The sequence below is a fragment of the Diadema setosum genome, chromosome 18, assembly GCF_964275005.1.
Source record: "Diadema setosum chromosome 18, eeDiaSeto1, whole genome shotgun sequence".
Lineage (NCBI taxonomy): Eukaryota > Metazoa > Echinodermata > Echinoidea > Diadematoida > Diadematidae > Diadema > Diadema setosum.
In genome coordinates, this window is record NC_092702.1 from 10,101,903 (window position 1) to 10,124,141 (window position 22,239).

The window sequence follows — 22,239 nt, forward strand, 5'->3', positions numbered from 1 at the left end:
TGATGGCTCATTATGTGACTGATTTTGCTGTTTCATCATACAACTTGTATGTTATCGATGTTGAAGTATTTTGTAATTTCGTTGGTGATGTTTACAGCAGAGAAAATGATTTTACCTTCAAGTGGTTGAAGACTCAATAAATTTTAAGAGATAGAATGCAAAACACACTTCACATTTCAGTTTGGGATTGGGCAGCAATTTGAAATGACATTTTGTTGAAGTATTTTGTAATTTCGTTGGTGATGTTTACAGCAGAGAAAATGATTTTACCTTCAAGTGGTTGAAGACTCAATAAATCTTAAGAGATAGAATGCAAAACACACTTCACATTTCAGTTTGGGATTGGGCAGCAATTTGAAATGACATTTTGACGCACCATATTCTGACACAATATGAGAAACAGTTTGCCTCAGAGGTAACCAACTTAATGGGAATGATGAGATGTCAATGACACATCAAAAAAAGATATTGTGAAGTTGGCTAGCCTGAGCAACTGCATGATCAGTCCCTTCACAGACGGTAAGCCAGCCACTGGGGACAGACTCGATACCGTAGAATGCACCTGCAATGGCCCCTGCCATTGATCCAATGGTGTCTGTGTCCCCGTCAAGAGCAATGGCATACATCACGGTGCGCTCGAGGGCGCCAGACAGGTCGATACCCTTCACAGGTTTCTGGCAGCGGAGGAAGGAGTAGACAGCAGCTGGGACACTCTTGTGGGCTGATATATCGTTTCCTAAGGTCAACATTCAAAGAAGGTGTGAAAATTAAGTGCAGGGTCAGAACTCATTTGACTTTTTAATGTATCATCACATCTCTCTCATTCTTTTCAGCCAGTGTCATAATTAAACTTCTCAACCTTTCATAAGGCATGATGGTGACCAGTTAGGGGAGGCATTGATATGTGAAGCTGAATGAGTTTCTCATGCAGCCACTGGTCATCTTGACCTTATGCAGCACCACTACTATCAAAGTCTACTGGTCACAAAGCCTTACATATTTGTGACAAAATGTCATTAAATCAATATAACTTGTTGAGATGGTACTGTGATAGTGTTGGTACCCTTTGCTGATGACTGTTAGTTGCCTCCAACGAACAATACAGGTTCAGTATCATTTGCATGCACGTAAACTGTATATAGTGTATGTGTGAGAGAGTGTGTGTTAGTGAGTGTGGGTGTGTGTGTGTGTGTGTCTAGTGTGTGTGTTGTGTGTAGTGTGTGTAGGATAAGGGTGAACCCCAGTATACGGCCTGTAACCCTAGTATCTGCAAGAAGTGAAGTGGGTTCTTTTATGCTGCATATATTGGCACTCTCTAATAACTCTTAAACGCTATAGTACATATGTCTTATCAGAAGAGACAGCATGACTAAAAGATCAGATAGCTCATCTGGACCCATCACACATCACAGCCCTGAATCTTTCATTTGCATGGCTGACATGCCATGAACTCAGCCAGCTCATTGCTCATAGCATGTATGCGTGCACAAACATACACTCATGCACACACACTCCTACAAACAAGATATTAGTATTTGAAATGCTTTTGCTCCTACCTAATTCAGCAACTATCCTCTTGATGTCTGCATCCTCCTTTAGAAGAGTTTTCATCAGCCTCAACTTCTGGCAGTATACTTTTGCTTCATCCTGCTCAGGTGTACCATCTCCCTTCCTGTTAAAAACAAAAAAAAAAAACAAAAACAAAATATATATATATATATATATATATATATATATATATATATATATATATATATATATATATATATATATTATATATATATATATATATGTACATATGTGCATATACATATGTACATATGTACAGTTTATAGATAAAATATAGTACAAAGAGAGAGATGAAATTTATCTACAACTAATATACAAAATAGATAGACATGTATTGATATATATATATATATATATATATATATATATATATATATATATATATATGCACAGGTTTCATGGAACATCAAGAGCTGGTAGCCATTTGGTACACACTCATCCAGCTTGACACTGCAAAATATAATTCTCTCTTTGCAAAAGTCAGTAGACTTGCTGTGGTTCTGATCAATCATTATACTATGCTATAACAACTTACATCTGCAGTCAGTCTCAAAGATTAAGACATGAACTAGAGGGTTTAAGACAATCATGAAATGTCACTTAAACCGCAGTACAATCTTTACAGTACAGTGGTCCCTGATACTTGGGAGGAGTCAGGAGACAACTTTTTCTCCCGTTTAAGCATGGCCTCCCATCTAAGTGATGGCTGTTATTAGCCTATGCAAAGCACCCAAAATGTAATCTAGGATGTAGGCATTACACAAAACCATGCACACTTATTAATCCCGTCAATATCCACTGCAACAAGTACACATGCAGTGTTATATGACATGCAGAAATGCTGATATAAAAAGGACACAGCATTCTCAGAGTTTGGGCAAATGCATCACTGGAACAAACTTTTATTCGTCTTTCAGCAATTCAACATCAGATTTTATGATGCTGCAATTCTTTTATGTAAACAAAACCCAAAATTGCATCATTTTTCTCTCTGCATAGTAACAACTGCTTTCCCTTCAAAATTTCGTTTGCAAAATAACCCTTTTCAGAGTTCACAGTGCATTTCAAGTCACAATGCCTATGACCCTGCCAATGTACAGAAAGAGGCAGCAATGCTAACTTGAATGTGTTTCCTTCACACCATTCAAGTGAACAACATGGACACTACGACACAAATGCATTTTTCTCATATTCATCCCTCATCCTTTTCGCCTTCTGTCACACAAACACACATACAACACATGGGGAAGGTGGTTCTTTATACTTGCACTGAGTAGGTGATGATGCTTGAAATGACTGCAAGCACTATGTACTACTGCACACAGCAAATTTCTTTATCAGAGATTGAGCAATCAACACAATCTATCCACAACTGATTCCAAAATAACCTTTCTGGTAAGGAAATAAAATCCCTGTGATAATTTCTAAAGGCCCCGTCACACTATAGCGTATAAATTAGCGAATGCCTAGCGGATGGGCAAAATTTGGCAAAGTCCAGATACACTCGAATCCGCTCAAATTCGCAAGCAAAATGTGGTTTTCAAACGTTTGCCTAACGAATGATGAGCATATGCTAACCATGTTACGAGCGGATAAATTAACAAATGAAAGCGAATGCGTACAGTCCATCCAACGGATGCTGAGCAGACAAAGCGAATGAGCAGCGCATGCCCAACATATGCAAAGCGATACTGCGGCAATCACGTGACAGATCTTGGCTGACGCACACTTCACCAAATCATTTTGAGCAGTGACAGTGTCAAGTAATGTTGTGACTGTGAAAATGGCCCAAAAAAGAAGGAAGCAGAAGTCACCATCAAGTATTCCTGATGTCACAACCCTCGACAGTCCTCAAGATTCCCCTAAAAGTGCACTTCCTTCTGTTGATCACGTTGGTGATGATGTTTGTAGTCCAACATCCTCCATTGCGTCTGGTGCCTCCAACTGGAGTCGAACTTTCACAATTCCCAATTTCCATGCAGAGATTCCCATTTACTACAGGATGACTTTTATAGCAGCGGTTTAGAATAATGTTCTCGATACAAGCATCGCAAGTGTGGTTATTATCTACCATTTATTACTTAATGCCAGAATACGTATAATGAAATGTCATGTGGGGGTCGTGGCATAGTGGATACGACTCCCGACTCCCAAACCGAGGTCCCGGGTTCGAATCCCGCCCAGTGCTTACATCCTTGGACAAGATTTTTTTTTACCCACAATGTCTTTATCGACCCAGGTGTATAAACGGGTACCTGGCAACGCTAGGGTAATAATAATGGCAGGGTCCTCTGGTAGAGCAGTAGCAACACTGAAGAGGCTACCCTGGGTAAATAACACTTTTTTTTCTTATTATTATATTATTATCATTATCATTTGCTATTATTATTATTATTATCATTATTATTATTATGTGTGCTACGTTTAACTACGTTTAATTAACGTGTGTTGCTGTGCAGATTTGCTGGGCGAATTTGGACGAACGCAGAGCGACCAAAACTTTCAATCAGCGGATGTTAAGCGAACACAAAGCGGATTGTCATTCCATTCGTCATCCGCTCAAGATTTTAGCCATGTCCAAAATCAAAATTTGGCTCTGGCGGATCTCTGCGAATCTCTGCGAACAGCTAGCGGATACAGCGAATGTCAAGCTGGTCACTAACGAAGATCAATGGACGTGAGCGTATCTCCAAATTTTCGGATCCGCTGGGCATTCGTTGGCTCGATCCGCTCTACTGTGACGGGGGCTTAAGTATTTACATATAAATTTCACGCATTAATGAGGGACAACAGAAGTGTTTCAGCCAATATATGTCCTCATAAAAGGGGTTCATAGTTCTGCTAAGTGGTAAAAAATTACACATAAAAGTTTGCCGCATTAAATTTTGTTGCACTTACTAACTATTCCTCCTCAAAGCTCTCTGAAGTATGTGGACACAAGATAAGGGAATTTTCTTTGACACAATGACTAAGACTGCATAATGTGCAGATACCTGGAGACTTTAGCTTCAGGGGGAACAGCCACCACCTCCTCTTTCTCCATCACCTCTAGGAGCCTGTCGATGAAAGTGTTGGCATCAAATGACGACGGGTCTGAGTGGAGCGCCAGATGAACTGCCAAACACTGAAGGATGGCCCCATTGTAGCCCTTGGCATTGGCATGGGTCAGCTGGGCACTCTGACGAGCTGCCTGACATGTCAAAAGGATCGTGAATAGGGGTAACTTATATATAAAAGTAGTTGGCCAATACTTACAAATATTGAAATGATAACAAAGAAATGGTAATAGATTTGCTACTACTATACTACTACTACTACTACTGGTATCACTGCTAAAACCACTACTACTTTTAAAGCCCAGCGCAACAAAGGCTGACAAGTTTGCCCTTCAGCAAAGCACCTTGCCCATATTGCTGCTCTCAACCATGGAGTACAAATGGGTGCCCCGTAGGATGAGCATGTTTATGTTGGTTGATCAGCATGTGCACGCCTGCAAAATAACGACTGGTTGGAATGCTCCCCGGAGAGTGGAGAATGAGCACTGTCAGTGCTGTTTGGAAATAATGTATCCAGTGACCAGGGTAATAAATAGTCATTCAAGTGCATTGAAATTCTTAACAGTGAGCTTTCGAAAGCAAGACGCGGCCGGCACTTAAGTGTGCCGTGTGCAAACTTTGCTTCTGCACATGATCAAATCCAAGAAACGTCCCGTCCTGAGGAAAATGAGAACGGTACTCGGCCAAAATAGCATTCGGTGGATTCATTCAGCCAGCCAGCCAGCCAGCCAGCCAGCCAGCCAATCAGCGATTTTGTCGCTATGCTTCCGTCCATACAGGAAAGTGAAACTGCTTAGATATGGGGACGGGAGTCCGAGTACGGGGACAGTCACAGCTGATTGCTTCCGCATACTCTCGGTCTTCCCGTCGTGTAGCGAAAGCCCCCAATAAAGTCTGAAATGCGCTTGGTAAAAACAAGGCAAGTGCCATAATGTGTCTCGCCCATTCGCGTACAAGAAATTGTACGTGAATGGGATATAACAGATAAAAAAAGAGATATAACAGATAAAAACAAGAGACCCGCGGGTCAAGCGCTCACCTGAGCATCGCAAGTTCACCTTTCACGCAGTCACTAATCTAAATTATTCACAGCTCTACTAAAATTTGACCAGGCATTCTCAAGTAGAAGATGAAAATGTACAATAAGGGCCCAAATTTTTTAAGATTCCTTAATTTGGGGGGATTGGGGCCCCCTGGGGCCCTCTGGGTGGGGCATGGTGCCCATTTTGATCAATTGAGATCCTGACCCCCTAGGGATGCTACCTGCCAAGTTTGACGAAAATCCATTATGAGGTTTTCAGAAGAAGATGAAAATGTACAATTCAGGCTCCCATTTGGACCTTCCCAACCCCCCCCCCCCCAAGATCTGCTATGAACAAACTTGAAATTACAGTCATTAATGTACTCATTCATAGTATTATCTTAGCTCTATAACTTCTGATTCTAGAGAAGATTTTTAAAGATTCCATCATTTTTTTTTGGGGGGGGGGGGTTTGGGGCCCTCCTGGGGGCCCCCTGGGTGGGGCATGGTGCCCATTTTAACAATTGAGATCCTAACCCCCTAGGGATGCTACCTGCCAAGTTTGGTGAAAATGGGTCATGGGGTTCTCGAGAAGAAGATGAAAATGTACAATTTAGGCCCCATTAGGACCCCTCCCCACCCCCCTCCCCTGGGTCCCAAGGGGGGCACCCCTGATTCTGTCATGAACAAACTTGAAACTACAGTCATCAATGTACTAACTCATAGTATTAACTTAGCTCTATCACTTCTGGTTCTAGAGAAGAAGATTTTTACAGATTCCTTAATTTTGGGGGGTTTGGGCCCCCCTGGGGGCCCCCTGGGTGGGGCATGGTGCCCATTTTAATAATTTGAGTTCCTAACCCCCTAGGGATGCTACCTGCCAAGTTTGATGAAAATCGGTCTTGGGGTTTTCAAAAAGAAGATGAAAATGTAAAAAGTTTACGCACGACGGACGACAGACGACGCACGAGGGACGACGCACAAGGGACGCCGGACGAAGGGCAATCGCAATAGCTCACTTGAGCCTTTGGCTCAGGTGAGCTGAAAAGAGATATAAAAGGGTAAAAATTTATGGCAAAAAAGAAACGTGCCATAAAAATTTAACATTGGGCCCTTAAAGTTCGTTGACCCTTGCCTGTGACAAGGGACATCTACCATCCAAGTTCGGTCACAAATGGAGCTATGGATCAAAAGTTGTGACCCATAATAGAAACGCGCCATAAAAACTTAACATTGGGCTCTAGAAGTTCGTTGATCCCTGCTTGTGACCATTGCATGGGCGTAAATCCCGGGGGGATGGGGGGATATATCCCCCCCTGAAATGGAGGAGGGGGGGATGGCCTGTACAATCATCCCCCCTGAATTTTTAGGAAAAAAATGGAGGAAGCAGAAATGTGATATGTATCAATTTTGGCATATTGCATGACGTTTGTACGCCGGCCTTCAGACAGGTAACAGAGCTGAACAATATATGCTATCTTGTACGAAAATGTATACACAATTTTCTCAGGCGCTCGCTCGCTTCGCTCGCTCGCTCGCGAAGAAAGTAACATCGACATACACTGCGAGGTATGGCTCAGACGTTGACAACGTCAAATAGTATAGGTCTACATGTAAACATCCTATGACGCGAGTAACTGGGGACCATCTGCAAAATATGTACAAAAACAAACAAACAAACAATAACAAACAATATATCGCCATATTTGAACCCCCTCCATTTCCTGAATCATTTTTGAGAAACGACAGTGACTGATGACTCAGTCAGGATACATCTATGGGCATACCCAGGGAAGATCAGGGGCGTCGAATCTATTGGGGGGGGGGGGGGGGGGGGCAAAGATGCATTTGCCCCGCCCCTATACGGATGTGTTTAGGCAGACAAATCATTTATCCCCCAAGCAATTCCCGAGATGAGGACAAATCTCGAACTTTCTTAATGGAAAATATTGTCCAAATATCGCCAGAATTATGCACCAGATCGTTGTATTGCAATCATAAACATGCAAATGCTCTGCTATACAGGATCCCTTTCGATAAAATTTGTACACTTTTGATATTGACGTATATTTCCCTAATTTATCAAAGAGTGTGGAGCAGATCTTTCACTTAAAGGACAAGTTCACCTTCATTAACATAAGGATTGAGAGAATGTAGCAATATTAGCAGAACACATCATTGAAAGTTTGAGGAAAATCGGACAATCCGTTCAAAAGTTATGAATTTTTGAAGTTTTAATGCAGTAACCACTGGATGAGAAGACTACTACATTGTATGAATAACTTAGATGTCACATGCGTACAACAATATAAGGAAAATACAAAGAGAATTTCACAAAATTTCATCTTTTGAAAAAAGTACACATTCCCTTGACTCGTTACTGACATATTATGTTAGGGGTAATATCATTCCCCCTGCCTTTAGAAAGAGGCAAGTCAAGTGCTCTTTTATTATGCGAAAAAAGTGAAAATATGTTGAATTTTCTTTACATTTTCTTTATACTGTTGTACGCATATGACTCACAAGCTGTAGCAGTCTGCTCATCCAGCGGTTCCAACACAAAAATTATAAAAATTCATAACTTTTGCATCGATTGTCCAATTTTCCTCAAACTTTCACTGATGTGTTCTACTAATATTGCTGCATTCTCTCAATCCTTATGTTTATGAAGGTGAACTTGTCCTTTACAAAAGCACTCTCATAATGAAGAGGCGTCGATGGGGGGGGGGGGGGTGGTTCCTCCATAAAAGTGGGACAAACAAAAGCGAAAAATATAGCTACAAACGGCAGTTTTTGGAGTGTAAAATGTCAAAATTTTAAAGCTCGCTCGCTCCGCTCGCTCGCATTTAACCGCTATGCCATTCTCCTGATGTTGCTGCCAGTGACTGACAGCAGTTGCGCCCGGTGCGCCCCCCCCCCCCTTATTGCCAAAGCGAAAAATATAGCTACAAACGGCAGTTTTGGGACTGTAAAATGTTAAAATTTTGAAGCTCTCTCGCTTCGCTCGCTCGCATTACTAATCATTATTCCATTCTCCTTGTGTTGCTGCCAGTAATTGCCAGCAGTTTTCGCCTGGTGCGCCCCCCTTAATTTCCAAAGCGAAAAATATAACTACAAGCGGCTGTTTTGGGACTGCAAAATGTCAAAATTTTGAAGCTCGATCGCTTCGCTCGCTCGCATTTAACCCTATTAAGCCCAAGGGGGGGCACATTGTGCCCCCCTACCATATTTTCGTTTGCCACTCCTACACCCTTCACTCGATTTCAACCAAATTTGGTGACTTTTCCTAAAATCTTATTGCGAACATTTTGATGTATAATTTAGCTATGTCCAATATTGTTGGTTGCCATGGCAACCATAAACTGACAACCATGTTCGTCAGATTTTGCATGATTTTCCGTTCCAAGTTCAGTTAACAATATAATAATGGATGAAATGGGAGTTTTCTTGGCTGTAATTTGCTGAAGGACCAAATTGTGAAGTAATTATGGTTGTGAATTACCCTGAAATGGTCTTCTTATTATTTCCTTTAATTTTTATATGACATAGGCATCAAACAATAGATATAATAGAAATAATCGAAAATACAGCATTTTCCAAAGACTACACTTTGATTTTGTGTTATTTTCACACAAGCTTTGCCGGTAATATCATTTGTATATCATATTATCAATCTGCAAACTCAAAATTTCAATATTTTGGAAATATGAAATGTGATGCCAATATTATGTACCCATTCCAAGCAATACATGATAGGTTTCATATATTTCTTCATATTGTAATGAATAGCGCCCCCACATGTTGACCTTGAGAAATTTCAACCATAACAAATAGTGAAAGTTGACTTGCTTTTCCTTTGTGGTAAATATGAAAATGATTGTTATAAATTAAAAACATATATACTGGGGATAAAAAAATACAAAGAAAAAACATGATTTTAGCGTATTTCTTATGTATTTCTTTATATTTTGGCAAATAGCGCCCTCAGTGGATGACCTTGGGAAATTTCAAATGTTGGGTCATGTAGAGTATGAGTTGCTCTACCCACGTGCCAAATATGACGGTCATACATCATATAATAAAGAAGTTATATAGGGGGGGCACAATGTGCCCCCCCTTGGGCCTGGAAGGGGTCAAAATAGCTTGGGCTTTATAGGGTTAACCATTATGCCATCCTGATGCTGCTGCCAGTAATTGCCAGTAGTTTTCGCCCGGTGCGCCCCCTTAATTTCCAAAGTGAAAAGATACAGCCACAAACGACAGTTTTTTAGACTGTAAAATGTCAAAATTTTCAAGCTTACTCGCTTCGCTCCCTCGCATTTAATCATTATGCCATTCTCATGATGTTACTGCCATTAATTGCCAGCAGTTTACGCCCGGTGCGCCCCCCTTAGTTTCCAACGCAAGAAAATACAGCCACAAAGGACAGTTTTTTAGACTGTAAAATATCAAAATTTTCAAGCTCACTCGCTTCGCTCGCTCGCATTTAATCGTTATGCCATTTTCCTGATGTTGCTGCCAGTAATTGCCAGGAGTTGCGCCCGGTGTGCCCCCCCTTAATTTCCAAAGCGAAAAAATACAGCCACAAACGGCAGTCTTTGGACTGTAAAATGTCAAAAATTTTCAAGCTCGCTCGCATTTAACCACTATGTCATTCTCCTGATGTTGCTGCCAGTGATTGACAGCAGTTGCGCCCGGTGCGGCCCCCCTTAATTTCCAAAGCGAAAAATATAGCTACAAACGGCAGTTTTTCGACTGTAAAATGTCAAAAATTTCAAGCTCGCTCGCTCCGCTCGCTCGCATTTAATTGCTATGCCATTCTCCTGATGTTGCTGCCAGTGATTGACAGCAGTTGCGCCCGGTGCGGCCCTCCTTAGTTTCAAAAGCGAAAAATATAGCTACAAACGGCAGTTTTGGGACTGTAAAATGTCTAAATTATTAATACAAAAAGATTTCATCGTGGGAGGGGGAAACCTCCCTACCATACCCTCCCCCCCCCCCTCGCTTGCTTCGCTCCCTCCGTGGCACATAACTGCTCCTCCTAAGATCAAATCCTGTCTACGCCGCACAGTGGGCCAGAATGAGCTCAAAGTGCGCCAAAATTATATTCCATGGTTTCTTTTTACTCAAATTCGGTGTCTAAGGGTAATTTGGGACGTAGAATTGATTGAACATAATTTCAAACTCATATGACGTCATTGTGATGCTGATTTTTCATTGGCTACCAAAAATGTGTCTGTAAATGATGAATAAAGCAATGCAAATCTTAGGCTGTTTTCTTTTTCTTTAAAGATTAATTTGAAAAGGGGTTGATTTATCTTTTCACATTCACTGACACTATTATCTACTACCTACAAGATTCTAACATATTATGTCATAGAAAGTGTATAAACATTCGGGTTTCGTTAAAATAATCGAATTCATGCTGGAAGTTCCATATTATACACACGTACTGCAAAGTAATACTGTTGTCCGTGTAAATTAGTGAGAATATAAGTTTAGACGGATGAATTTCTTCACTCTATTCTAACAGGACATAAATGTGTGATATAAAATCAATCTCTAAACTTTATAACCTTATGCCTAGCTATGCCATATCAATTCATACAAGCGCAACACTCAAAAAACCATTTTGTTTAATTTTACTGGAAAGATAAGAAATTGTGAAGTCAGTAATCAGGAAAATGCATGAAAGGTTATAACTTAGCAACTAATAATGAGTCTGCCGTGTATGAAAGTTTACTTGAAAAAGCTATAACAGTTTTTTTTTTTTTCTAATGAAAAATCTATCGGACTCGCTATCATATGAAATTGTAAATTCATCCCCCGTTCCACAAGGATATTTTTTATTTTTCTCATTAGTCAGTCTTCGGAAGCAAAGTATTTTGCTTCCAGCAACCCACAAGGCACAAAGTGTATGGGATCACAGTCTAATGAATCCGACTTGTATTGGTCGCCTATCAGGTCAATGTCAGACAGGTCGGGCATGATCCGATGAGGCAAGATCGTCCGATGAGGATCACGCGAGCAATGTCTGACACTAACCTGATAGTCGACCGACACAATCTGGTTCATCAGACTGCGATCCGATATACTTTGGTGAACGACCGGAAAGCAACAGACTTTACTTCCAAAGAGTAACCAATGAGAATAAAATTTCTGTGTTTTGGTGCAGAACGTTCTATCTGGATAATATCAAGAGTAGAATCGAAGTATTTAGGTGTCCATACAGTATGTATCGCAGTACAGTAGTGGCTATGACAATGGACAATATGGCTGTGGCCTTGGCCATGTGCAATTTTGTACTCTTTTATCTTTGGAAGAGGGGTCTTTTAGGTGCTGGAATTAGCCCTATACGTATATTTTATAACTCTGTTTACCTCTTATTCAGTGTTAATCATGTTTCCTGGCCTTCAACGTGCAAGAAAAAAATAATAAATTAAAAAATAATGCCGCCCTCATGCGGCGCCGTATGATAACAGAATTCCTAAACGGCTGCCAGGTCCAAAATAGACGTAAAGTTCCGCAGAAAATCGGCTCTAACACAAAAAGTGGCAAAAGGTGGCAGCCAAATCTGGTATCAGCTTAAAGCTGAGACATCAGGGAATGTGGTGGTAATAGAATTTAGTTGGAAATCCGTGGCAATCTAAACTTTTCATTTGAATATATTAAACAGACAAAAAATTTGCCTCTTTTCAAGGATATTTACCGTAAAATATTCATGAAGAGTAAGTTTCTTTGCATTTTTACGGCATTCATAACGTAAAATAAACTTTGAGAAATGTGTGGGAGAAATTACAGGTTCATATCTCAAAAACTACATGTTGAAATTACTTATTTATTAAAGATGTTACAATTTGCTATGAAACTCTTAAAATGTTGTATTTTGCTACTTCAGGTAGGAAATATACCCCTTTATTTAATGCACATATCTGATCTAAATATTTTAATGAAATATTCTTCAAAGCATTCCATCTCAAGAGCGCATGTCAAAAACTAAACTAGAAATGTCGCTTTGGCGACTGGTATGCCTCCGCCATAATGCATGATTTTCCCAATAGGTCTAGATAGTACATGTGGACACTGTGTGATTACATTTTCACAAAATTGACAAAATATTGGAATGACAAGTTTGTCACAAATGTGTTGAATGTTCACCTTCCTTGACGTAGGTTTAATTGGATGAATAGGAGAGCATGTATCTAGGGATTTAAGGACTTTAACTTGACTTTGACCCATTCATACATTTAGGCATTGAGTAATTTTCAAGGTACAGGTGTGGAGAAAAAGTGCAATTTCTGAATTGAATAGTAAATTGTTACCATTTTCATCTGGCCCTTGACCCTAAAATTCATAAGATAATTACTTTCAGGTACAACATGCATAATATGTACTAAGTTTCAAGGTAACTTGAGCCACTTCCGAGATATGGAGGAAAAAGTTAGTTCAGCACTGTCACTTGATCTTTGACCTTTTGACCTTTGAGGCAAAAAGAGAAAAAAAAACTTTCCAGAGAATTTCTATTAGGTTACACACGCATACACCAAGTGTAAAAAAATAACCCTGCTGGCATTGCATAAATATGAGGGTAATAGTAACATTTTGAAGTCTTGCACTTGACCTTTGACCCCTGACCTTTGACCCCATGAACCCTACATTCTCTAGATAATCACTTCCAGTCAGTACATGTATATACTATGTTCCATGAAGATACCTTGAACAATTTTCCAAGGTACGGAGAAAAAAAAAGAAGTTTTAATATTTTTACTTGACCTTTTGACCTTTGACCTTTGACCTCATGACCCAAACTGTCACCAGAGAATCTTAATTGGGTAATACATGTATACACTAAGTTTCAAGAAAATCTCTTCAGGCATTCAATAGATATGGTGGAAATAGTGAAATTTAATTTATTTGACCCTGACCTTTTGACCTTTGACCTTTGACCTCATGACCCAAACTTTCACCAGAGAATCTTAATTGGGTAAAACATGTATACACTAAGTTTCAAGAAAATATCTTCAGGCATTCAATATATATGGTGGAAATAGTGAAATTTTATGTATTTGACCTTGACCTTTTGACCTTTGACCTTGAGCATGTGCACCCAAAAGTTGATAGGCACAACTTCACCCCCTAATACACATACATGCCAAGTTTCATTAGGATACCTCAACAGGTTTCGATAATTACCTTGTCCACAAAATTCATTACGGACGGACGGAAGGACGGACGGACGGAAGGACGGACGGACGGACGGACAACCCGAAAACATAATGCCTCCGGCACCACCTCGTGACGGAGGCATAAAAATCCCAAGTGCCCAAAATGACTTTTGGCGCACTTTGGTATCTCTCTGGCCCACTGTGCGCCGGTGATAGGCCCCATTATTTACTAGGCCTTCACAGTGATGTCGCACAGGCGGAGCAAGAGCTGAAATACCACGATTTAGTCATTCAATAATATATTGTGAATATTTCATTTTCTTATTGTTTTTTAAAGAAAAGAAAAAATTTCACCAAAAGTGTGCACCAGATCGCTGAATTTCAGGTCTGAAAATGCAAAATCTTCCTCGTGTGGGAGAGGGATACACACCCTCCCCCCGTTCGGTCGTTCCGCTCCCTCTCACAGATATTTCAAAAACAAAAAGAACTAGAAATGTCGCTTTGGCGACTGGTATGCCTCCGCCATAATGCATGATTTTCCCAATAGGTCTAGATAGTACATGTGGACACTGTGTGATTACATTTTCACAAAATTGGCAAAATATTGGAATGACAAGTTTGTCACAAATGTGTTGAATGTTCACCTTCCTTGACGTAGGTTTAACTGGATGAATAGGAGAGCATGTATCTAGGGATTTAAGGACTTTATCTTGACTTTGACCCATTCATACATTTAGGCATTGAGTAATTTTCAAGGTACAGGTGTGGAGAAAAAGTGCAATTTCTGAATTGAATAGTAAATTGTTACCATTTTCATCTGGCCCTTGACCCTAAAATTCATAAGATAATTACTTTCAGGTAGAACATGCATAATATGTACTAAGTTTCAAGGTAACTTGAGCCACTTCCGAGATATGGAGGAAAAAGTTAGTTCAGCACTTTCACTTGATCTTTGACCTTTTGACCTTTGAGGCAAAAAGAGAAAAAAAAAAAACTTTCCAGAGAATTTCTATTAGGTTACACACGCATACACCAAAGTGTAAAAAAAATAACCCTGCTGGCATTGCATAAATATGAGGGTAATAGTAAAATTTTAAAGTCTTGCACTTGACCTTTGACCCCTGACCTTTGACCCCATGAACCCTACATTCTCTAGATAAACACTTCCAGTCAGTACATGTATATACTATGTTCCATGAAGATACCTTGAACAATTTTCCAAGGTACGGAAAAAAAAGAGAAGTTTTAATATTTTTACTTGACCTTTTGACCTTTGACCTCATGACCCAAACTTTCACTAGAGAATCTTAATTGGGTAATACATGTATACACTAAGCTTCAAGAAAATATCTTCAGGCATTCAATAGATATGGTGGAAATAGTGACATTTTATGTATTTGACCCCGACCTTTTGACCTTTTACCTTTGACCTCATGACCCAAACTTTCACCAGAGAATCTTAATTGGGTAATACATGTATACACTAAGTTTCAAGAAAATCTCTTCATGCATTCAATAGATATGGTGGAAATAGTGAAATTTTATGTATTTGACCCTGACCTTTTGACCTTTGACCTTTGACCCCATGACCCAAACTTTCACCAGAGAATCTTAATTGGGTAATACATGTATACACTAAGTTTCAAGAAAATATCTTCAGGCATTCAATAGATATGGTGGAAATAGTGAAATTTTATGTATTTGACCTTGACCTTTTGACCTTTGACCTTGAGCATGTGCACCCAAAAGTTGATAGGCACAACTTCACCCCCTAATACACATACATGCCAAGTTTCATTAGGATACCTCAACAGGTTTCGATAGTTACATTGTCCACAAAATTCATTACGGACGGACGGAAGGACGGACGGACGGAAGGACGGACGGACGGACGGAAGGACGGACGGACGGACGGACGGACAACCCGAAAACATAATGCCTCCGGCACCACTTCGTGGCGGAGGCATAAAAATGTTTTCATACTTTTAAGGTCTCATTTTCCGCCGAAAGTCATCTGACAAGCAAAAAAAAAAAAGCAACAAGAACAATACGTCTTCATATTTTTGCTGCCACTTTCCTCCCACTATAACTTATTCCATGCAAAAGAGTGGGACATCCGATCCCTGTAAAGTGTGTGTGTGTGTGTGTGTGGGGGGGGTTCACCAAGCTTCCCTTCCCCCCCAAGGCTGCGCCGGTCCGGTTATGGGCTTGTAATCGTGGTGATGGTGACCATCCCCCCCACTCCTCAGTACGGATTTACGCCGTTGGACCATTGACCTTGTGGTGACCATCCACTCCCCAAGGGACATCTACCATCCAAGTTTAGTCACAAATGGAGTTATGGATCAAAAGTTATGACCCATAATAGAAAAACTTAAAGGACAAGTTCACCTTCATAAACATAAGGATTAAGAGAATGTAGCAATATTAGTAGAACACATCATTGAAAGTTTGAGGAAAATCGGACAATCCGTTCAAAAGTTATGAATTTTTTTTGTGCAGTAACCGCTAAGTGAGAAGACTACTCTAGTGTATGAATAACTTAGATGTCACATGGGTACAACAATATGAGGAAAATATAAAGAGAATTTCACAAAATTTCATCTTTTGAAAAAAGTACACATTCCCTTGACTTGCTACCGACATATGTTATGGGTAATGTATTATTCACCCTGCCTTTAGAAAGAGGTAAGTCAAGTGCTTTTTTTTTATTATGCGAAAAAAAATTAAAATATGTTGAATTTTCCTTACATTTTCTTTATACTGTTGTACGCATATGACTCACAAGCTGTAGTATTCTCCTCATCCAGCGATTCCAACACAAAAATTTTAAAAATTCACAACTTTTGCATCGATTGTCCAATTTTCCTCAAACTTTCACTGTGTTCTACTAATATTGCTGCATTCTCTCACTCCTTATGTTTATGAAGGTGAACTTGTCCTTTAACATTGGGCTCTAAAAGTTTGTTGACCTCTGCTTGTGACCTTTGACCTTGTGGTGATCATCCACTCCCCAAGGGACATCTACCATCCAAGTTTAGTCACAAATGGACCTATGGATCAAAAGTTATGACCCATAATAGAAACGCGCCATAAAAACTTAACATTGGGCTCTAAAAGTTCATTGACCCCTGCCTGTGAGCTTTGACCTTGAAGTGACCTTCATGTATGGTAACATGTGAAACTTTGTATGACCCCTCTTCCCTCGAAGTTTGATTGCAATTGAAGCCCAGAGTAAAGAGTTATTGAAGTTTTTGTAGCATTACGGACGGACAACCAAACAGACGCCGCAGGCGATCCCTTAGTCTCCCCTCACCTCCGGTGGGCTTGACAACTAGCTATTGTTATTATTGTTATCACTATGACTTCTACTACCATTAGTCGTAACATGATAATTTAAAAATTAATATGAGTTTAAATAGTAGTAGTAGTAGTAGTTAAATAAATACCTTAACTAAATACCTAAATAACTAAATACCAGACATACTATCATCATCATCATCATTAGGATGAGCATAGCCCATCCTAAATGGGTTAATGATGCCACCAAAAATCATGAATATACTGAAGGAAGTTTGTGCACTTTTAAAGGCAATCAAAAGAGATTAACAATGTATGTAGCAAAAGTTCATGCTAGACACCTCAATCATTTGGTCAAAGTTGTCGGCAGGACATAGACCAACTGGCGCCACTCTCATGGCTCCTCCATTGCCATAGGAACCAGATCCCCCAAACTGTGTCCTGGCTGGCTGGTAGACATCATCAAGATCCTCCCCAAGAGGTTTAAAGATAGAGATAACATTAGCTCCATAGCCTCTGTTGGGACTCTGGATATATTCAGCAGCAAATCTGAAAGCAAAAAAGACACAAATCATTATTCACAGAATCAACACAAAAGAAAGAAAAAAATGAGGAGAAAGAAGAACAGGATATGACTGTTCAGATTTCACTATGGTCTTACATCTGATTAGATCTTGTAAAGTCTTTGAGTAATTGAAAGAAAAAAATAAATAAAAAAGCAAAAGGGAACTGAACCACCCCCCCCCCCCCCCCCCCGAGATCTCGGCCGTCGATCGCACAATAACATCATGAAAATGGAGAAAATTGGCACACAAGTTACCTGTGGCATAATCTACCAAACTATCACAAAACAAAAAAATGAAATTTTCATTCTTTATGTCTGATATTAAGTAACAAACTATACTCAGTACCGCTGTATTTACTCTCAGCATTTCTGGTTTGATGGAAAAGAATTTCTTAAAGATTCTCTAATATAAAGGTTCTGCCCCCCCCCCCCCCCCCCCCCCAGCCAGTGGGAGCATGGTGCCCATCTGTACAAATTCAGATCCAATAAACCTAGGGGCAATACCTGCCAAGTTTGGTGAAAATCCATCATGGGATTTTCAAAAGAAGCTGAAAATGTGAAAAGTTTGCACATGATGCAAATATGATGAACAACTGCTATAGCTCATTTTGTGTCCTGAAGTTGCAGTTTCTCACTGCTAAAGCTGTTGAAAATCTGGGCTTACATGTTTTCTTGATGAATATTCTTCTTTGTAACTACATATCCAGAGAACTTTGGTGTACATATGTACATTTCATACATGAAATGTGGTAACAAAATTAAGAGATGGGTATTGCCTATTGGTAGGATGGTCAAAATACAAACTGATATCATTAGATGACAAGTACACTTGACAAAGGTATCCTTCACATCAGCTTAAGTTTTCAAATCAAGCAGACTGGATCAACATCAAGATGTCTGCTTAATTCATTACGATACTGATAATGCCCAATGTGGACTTACTTCTTGGCCAAATCGCTGCCATTGAACTTTCCTCTATTATCAATCAGCGACTGTGCAACACTGCGAGCCATTGCTGTGTCATCGGTGTAGCAGAGATAATCTGTCAAAAAGAGTTTTCACCAACAAAAGTCTTTATAATGACTTTTTTTTTTCTTTTTACATACAGGTAGTACTCACTACACATACAAACATGGGTTTATTTAGTAACTGTTTGCAAAACTCATATGTACAGGATCTCCCAACCTTTTTGTTTTTGTTTTTGTCTGCATCCTCACCACATCCTTCACAAAGTTGTAGTAGAAATATCACTGAAATGAAAACTAAGGCATGTAGCAGTATAACAGAATTAAACAACTTCATCAACCTTTGATAATCATTATCATCATCATCATTGCCACCTTAATTCATCTGGCACTGAAGTCATAAGGAAAATGAAAAGCTTAACACACATGTATCATTCACATTTCTTGGTACCGGTAGAGTATACAATGCAAAGTGCTTCATGCTCATGACAATTGTATTAATATGAAGACAGTTGCCTGGGTATGGGAGAATCATTCTCTCTAGAAGAAAGTGTGCTAATATAATTTGTCATCTATGATATTTAAAAACTGAAACACCCAAACTCTGCATTTTCTATGAGAACATGTTCAAAATGATAAAAATATTAGCTTCCTATCATTCTTACAAATTCCTTACCCTTTTCTGTTATATCTGTTCCAATCTGTTGAAAGAACCCCATGAGTTCCTGGAAGGTGTTAGCAGGCACACCTTTGACCTCATAAGGTGCACCAAGGCAGTCTCCTGCCACAGCACTCACCAGGCAGCCTTGGAATCGAGAGCGGAGGCTTGGGTTACCTGCTGCCATCTTCAGCATGCTAGTTGCCAGTGAAGTCAAACTCTGCTATGGAGGGACTACTAATTGTCTGTAAATCCTGAAGCTAGCAGATGTACATAAACTGCAACCATAGATATAATCATGAACAATTATGCTAATGTTACATGAAATAATAATAATAAAAAACACAGCCAACTGCATTGCATGTTCAATAACAATGTTACAAATCATAAAGAAGTATATTAGTTATATTCTACTATTCACTGACATCGATGATAATTTTGAAAGCTGCTATCATGGCTCTTCAACCATTGTAGAAATTATACAACATTAATCCTTAAAATAAATGGGTCATACTACATGTATTCCTTTGCGAGAAAGCAACATATTCTTCTAAATATTAATTAACCTAGGATCTGTATAGTGAGCATACACTCTTGCAAAATTTTGAGAACTTGGGAGAGGCCAGATGATTTATACATGTAAGAAAATTATGTCAGGTGGTTAATCACTTCTGTCAAAAAGGACAGTACGGTATCAATTTATATAACCATTGATAATTGCCTCTATATCAGCCCAGCCTTGTTAGCATTTCACACACCTTGAAAAAAGTTGTCACAGCTAGGCGAGTCAGCTTATCAATTATGAACATGATTTTGCTTTTGATATTTACTTACACTATTATGATGATTTTATTTTTAAGGAGAGAAAGAGACTTAAAGAGAGTCACACAGAGAGCTCAATTAAAACTGTACAACTTGGACAAGGTGGCTCCTCTCATTTTTTTTTTTTTATCATTTGTGAAACACAAGAATGAGCTAGAAACCCAACAATGCTAACTTTGGAATTTCTTGTGCTCTTTCCTGTATCATTATTAGTATTTATTTTATTATTTTTATTACTAACATTCTGACATTTCTGATACTTAGCTATAGAGCGTGTAGTAGAGCCAGAAGTTCTATACACGCAGAGATGCCAAGTAAAAAAAAAAAAAAATTAATGAGTGAGATTTTCATGACTCGGCGTCTTGGTGTGCGTGCATGCATGTAGTAGAGCCAGATCGAGGTTCAGCACGCAGAGATGCCAAGTTTAAAAAAAAAAACAATGAGTGAGATTTTCATGACTCAGTGTCTCGGTGGGCGTGCATGTGCGCAAACGAGGGAGTGAAGCGACATAGCGGGGGAAGGGTAAAACCCCTCTCCCCTGGTAGGGAGCTTTTTCAATTTTGGTGCATATCTGGCGCAAATCTGGTGCATACATACATGTAAGTGACTATCTTTTTACATATTTTGAAAGGCAAAAGAGAAATATACCTTTAACTGCAACTATCACTTTAATCCTTTTGAGCTATGCATGGGGAAAAATGGGTGCCATGCGTGAGATCGCGAGACGAGACGGACCCTAAATGCGTGGGTCTCACGCAGAATGTGTGAGACTTGGTAGCTCTGTACTGTACACGTGTACTGTGAATCTTTATTCATGTTATTGTGATTCCACAGTGAACCGCTGAAGTGGGACTGTGACATTTAAAGTTACCCCTTGGTCGGTAGTAGGAACATCACAATTTCCAGCTCCCAGTTGAAATGGCCCTTGCTTTTTGGGCTTGGATTAATGTACTAGAAACCTCAGGCAGATTTCTACTGTTTGCAATGGTTTGACAGATAAATTGTAGACATCTAACAGTTATGGTCCTGCTATGGATAAACTTTCATTTGTATTCGGGGCTTAGAATCTATACTAGTTATAGATTCTAGATGTTTTAGAGGGTCTCAACACAGGGGCAATAGCTGCACTGAATATTGGATTGGAACTCTTGAAAGCAAAATGACCAACTAACGTTAGACTCTAAAACAGTTACCGCGGACCGTTTAGGAATTGAGGTCTAACAGTTGTAGAGGTCTAACAAACGGTTAGATCTATAAGGCTGCGTTCACATAGAAGTATACTATTCGGGTATTCGGGCTCGTTTTTCGAAGGCACGCGAATAGCTTGAATCGAACGATAGGATTTCCTCACACCGGTTCACATAGGAGGGCAGTATTCGAAAGTACCGAATAGCTGTGAAAAGTATAGCAAAGTGGGAATCGAACTTGTTCGATTTTCTTGCAGCGTATAGAAAATCTACCGTCTCTCGTTTATGAAATAATGACAATTTTGGTCTGGATTTGCCCTTTAGCAAAGATAAGCATGTAGACTGACATTCTGATGCAGTTTAGAAATTGTTAATAAGATTTGCTAGGATGTAGGACTATCTAGGAGGAAGAAATCCTCACTGCATGGGATGGTGAGTTGACGGTACGGGTGATGGTGTATTCGGGGCCCGAATAGCGAATACCGAATAGCGAATAGCGAATACCGAATACTTCTATGTGAACGCAGCCTTACTCTAACGATACGTATACGGCCGGCCGGCCGCCGGCCCCCCGGCGGGAGCTCGATTCTTCATTCAGAATCAGTGATTGATTGAAGGCGGCGTAGAGGTAACTGCTATTCAAGTGCTAGTAAATGTACATGTAGTTCGCTTGCATTTGGTTACTTGGTTCTGGGACCACAGGTGACGAAAATAACAAAATCACTTTCCAGTCGAAATGGACTTAGCTTGGCCTAACGCTACTTACAAATGCAGCATGCAGTGACAAGGGCATACAACTCCGGGCGGGACGTCGCGGGATCGGGTACACCGGGTATGGACGCTTTCGGACGTCGACATCGCTTGAAAAAAACAGTCACATGATCAGTCTATCCTAAGCATTGGATTAATACAGCTCTATGATCCTAAGCTA

At 39.8% G+C, this 22,239-nt stretch overlaps 1 protein-coding gene across 1 annotated transcript; it reads right to left on the reverse strand.

Annotated features, from left to right (window-relative positions):
* Positions 1 to 335: 335 nt before the first annotated feature.
* LOC140241728 (ADP-ribosylhydrolase ARH3-like) lies at positions 336 to 22,199 on the reverse strand. Its single transcript, XM_072321476.1, has 7 exons — positions 22,075 to 22,199; positions 19,318 to 19,577; positions 18,619 to 18,718; positions 17,453 to 17,660; positions 4,563 to 4,759; positions 1,557 to 1,672; positions 336 to 736 (listed from the first exon to the last, which is right to left on the reverse strand). Exons 2-7 carry the CDS (start codon positions 19,493 to 19,495, stop codon positions 456 to 458), a joined length of 1,080 nt encoding a protein of 359 aa, XP_072177577.1. The 5' UTR covers positions 19,496 to 19,577; positions 22,075 to 22,199; the 3' UTR covers positions 336 to 455.
* Between the last annotated feature and the right edge of the window lie 40 nt (positions 22,200 to 22,239).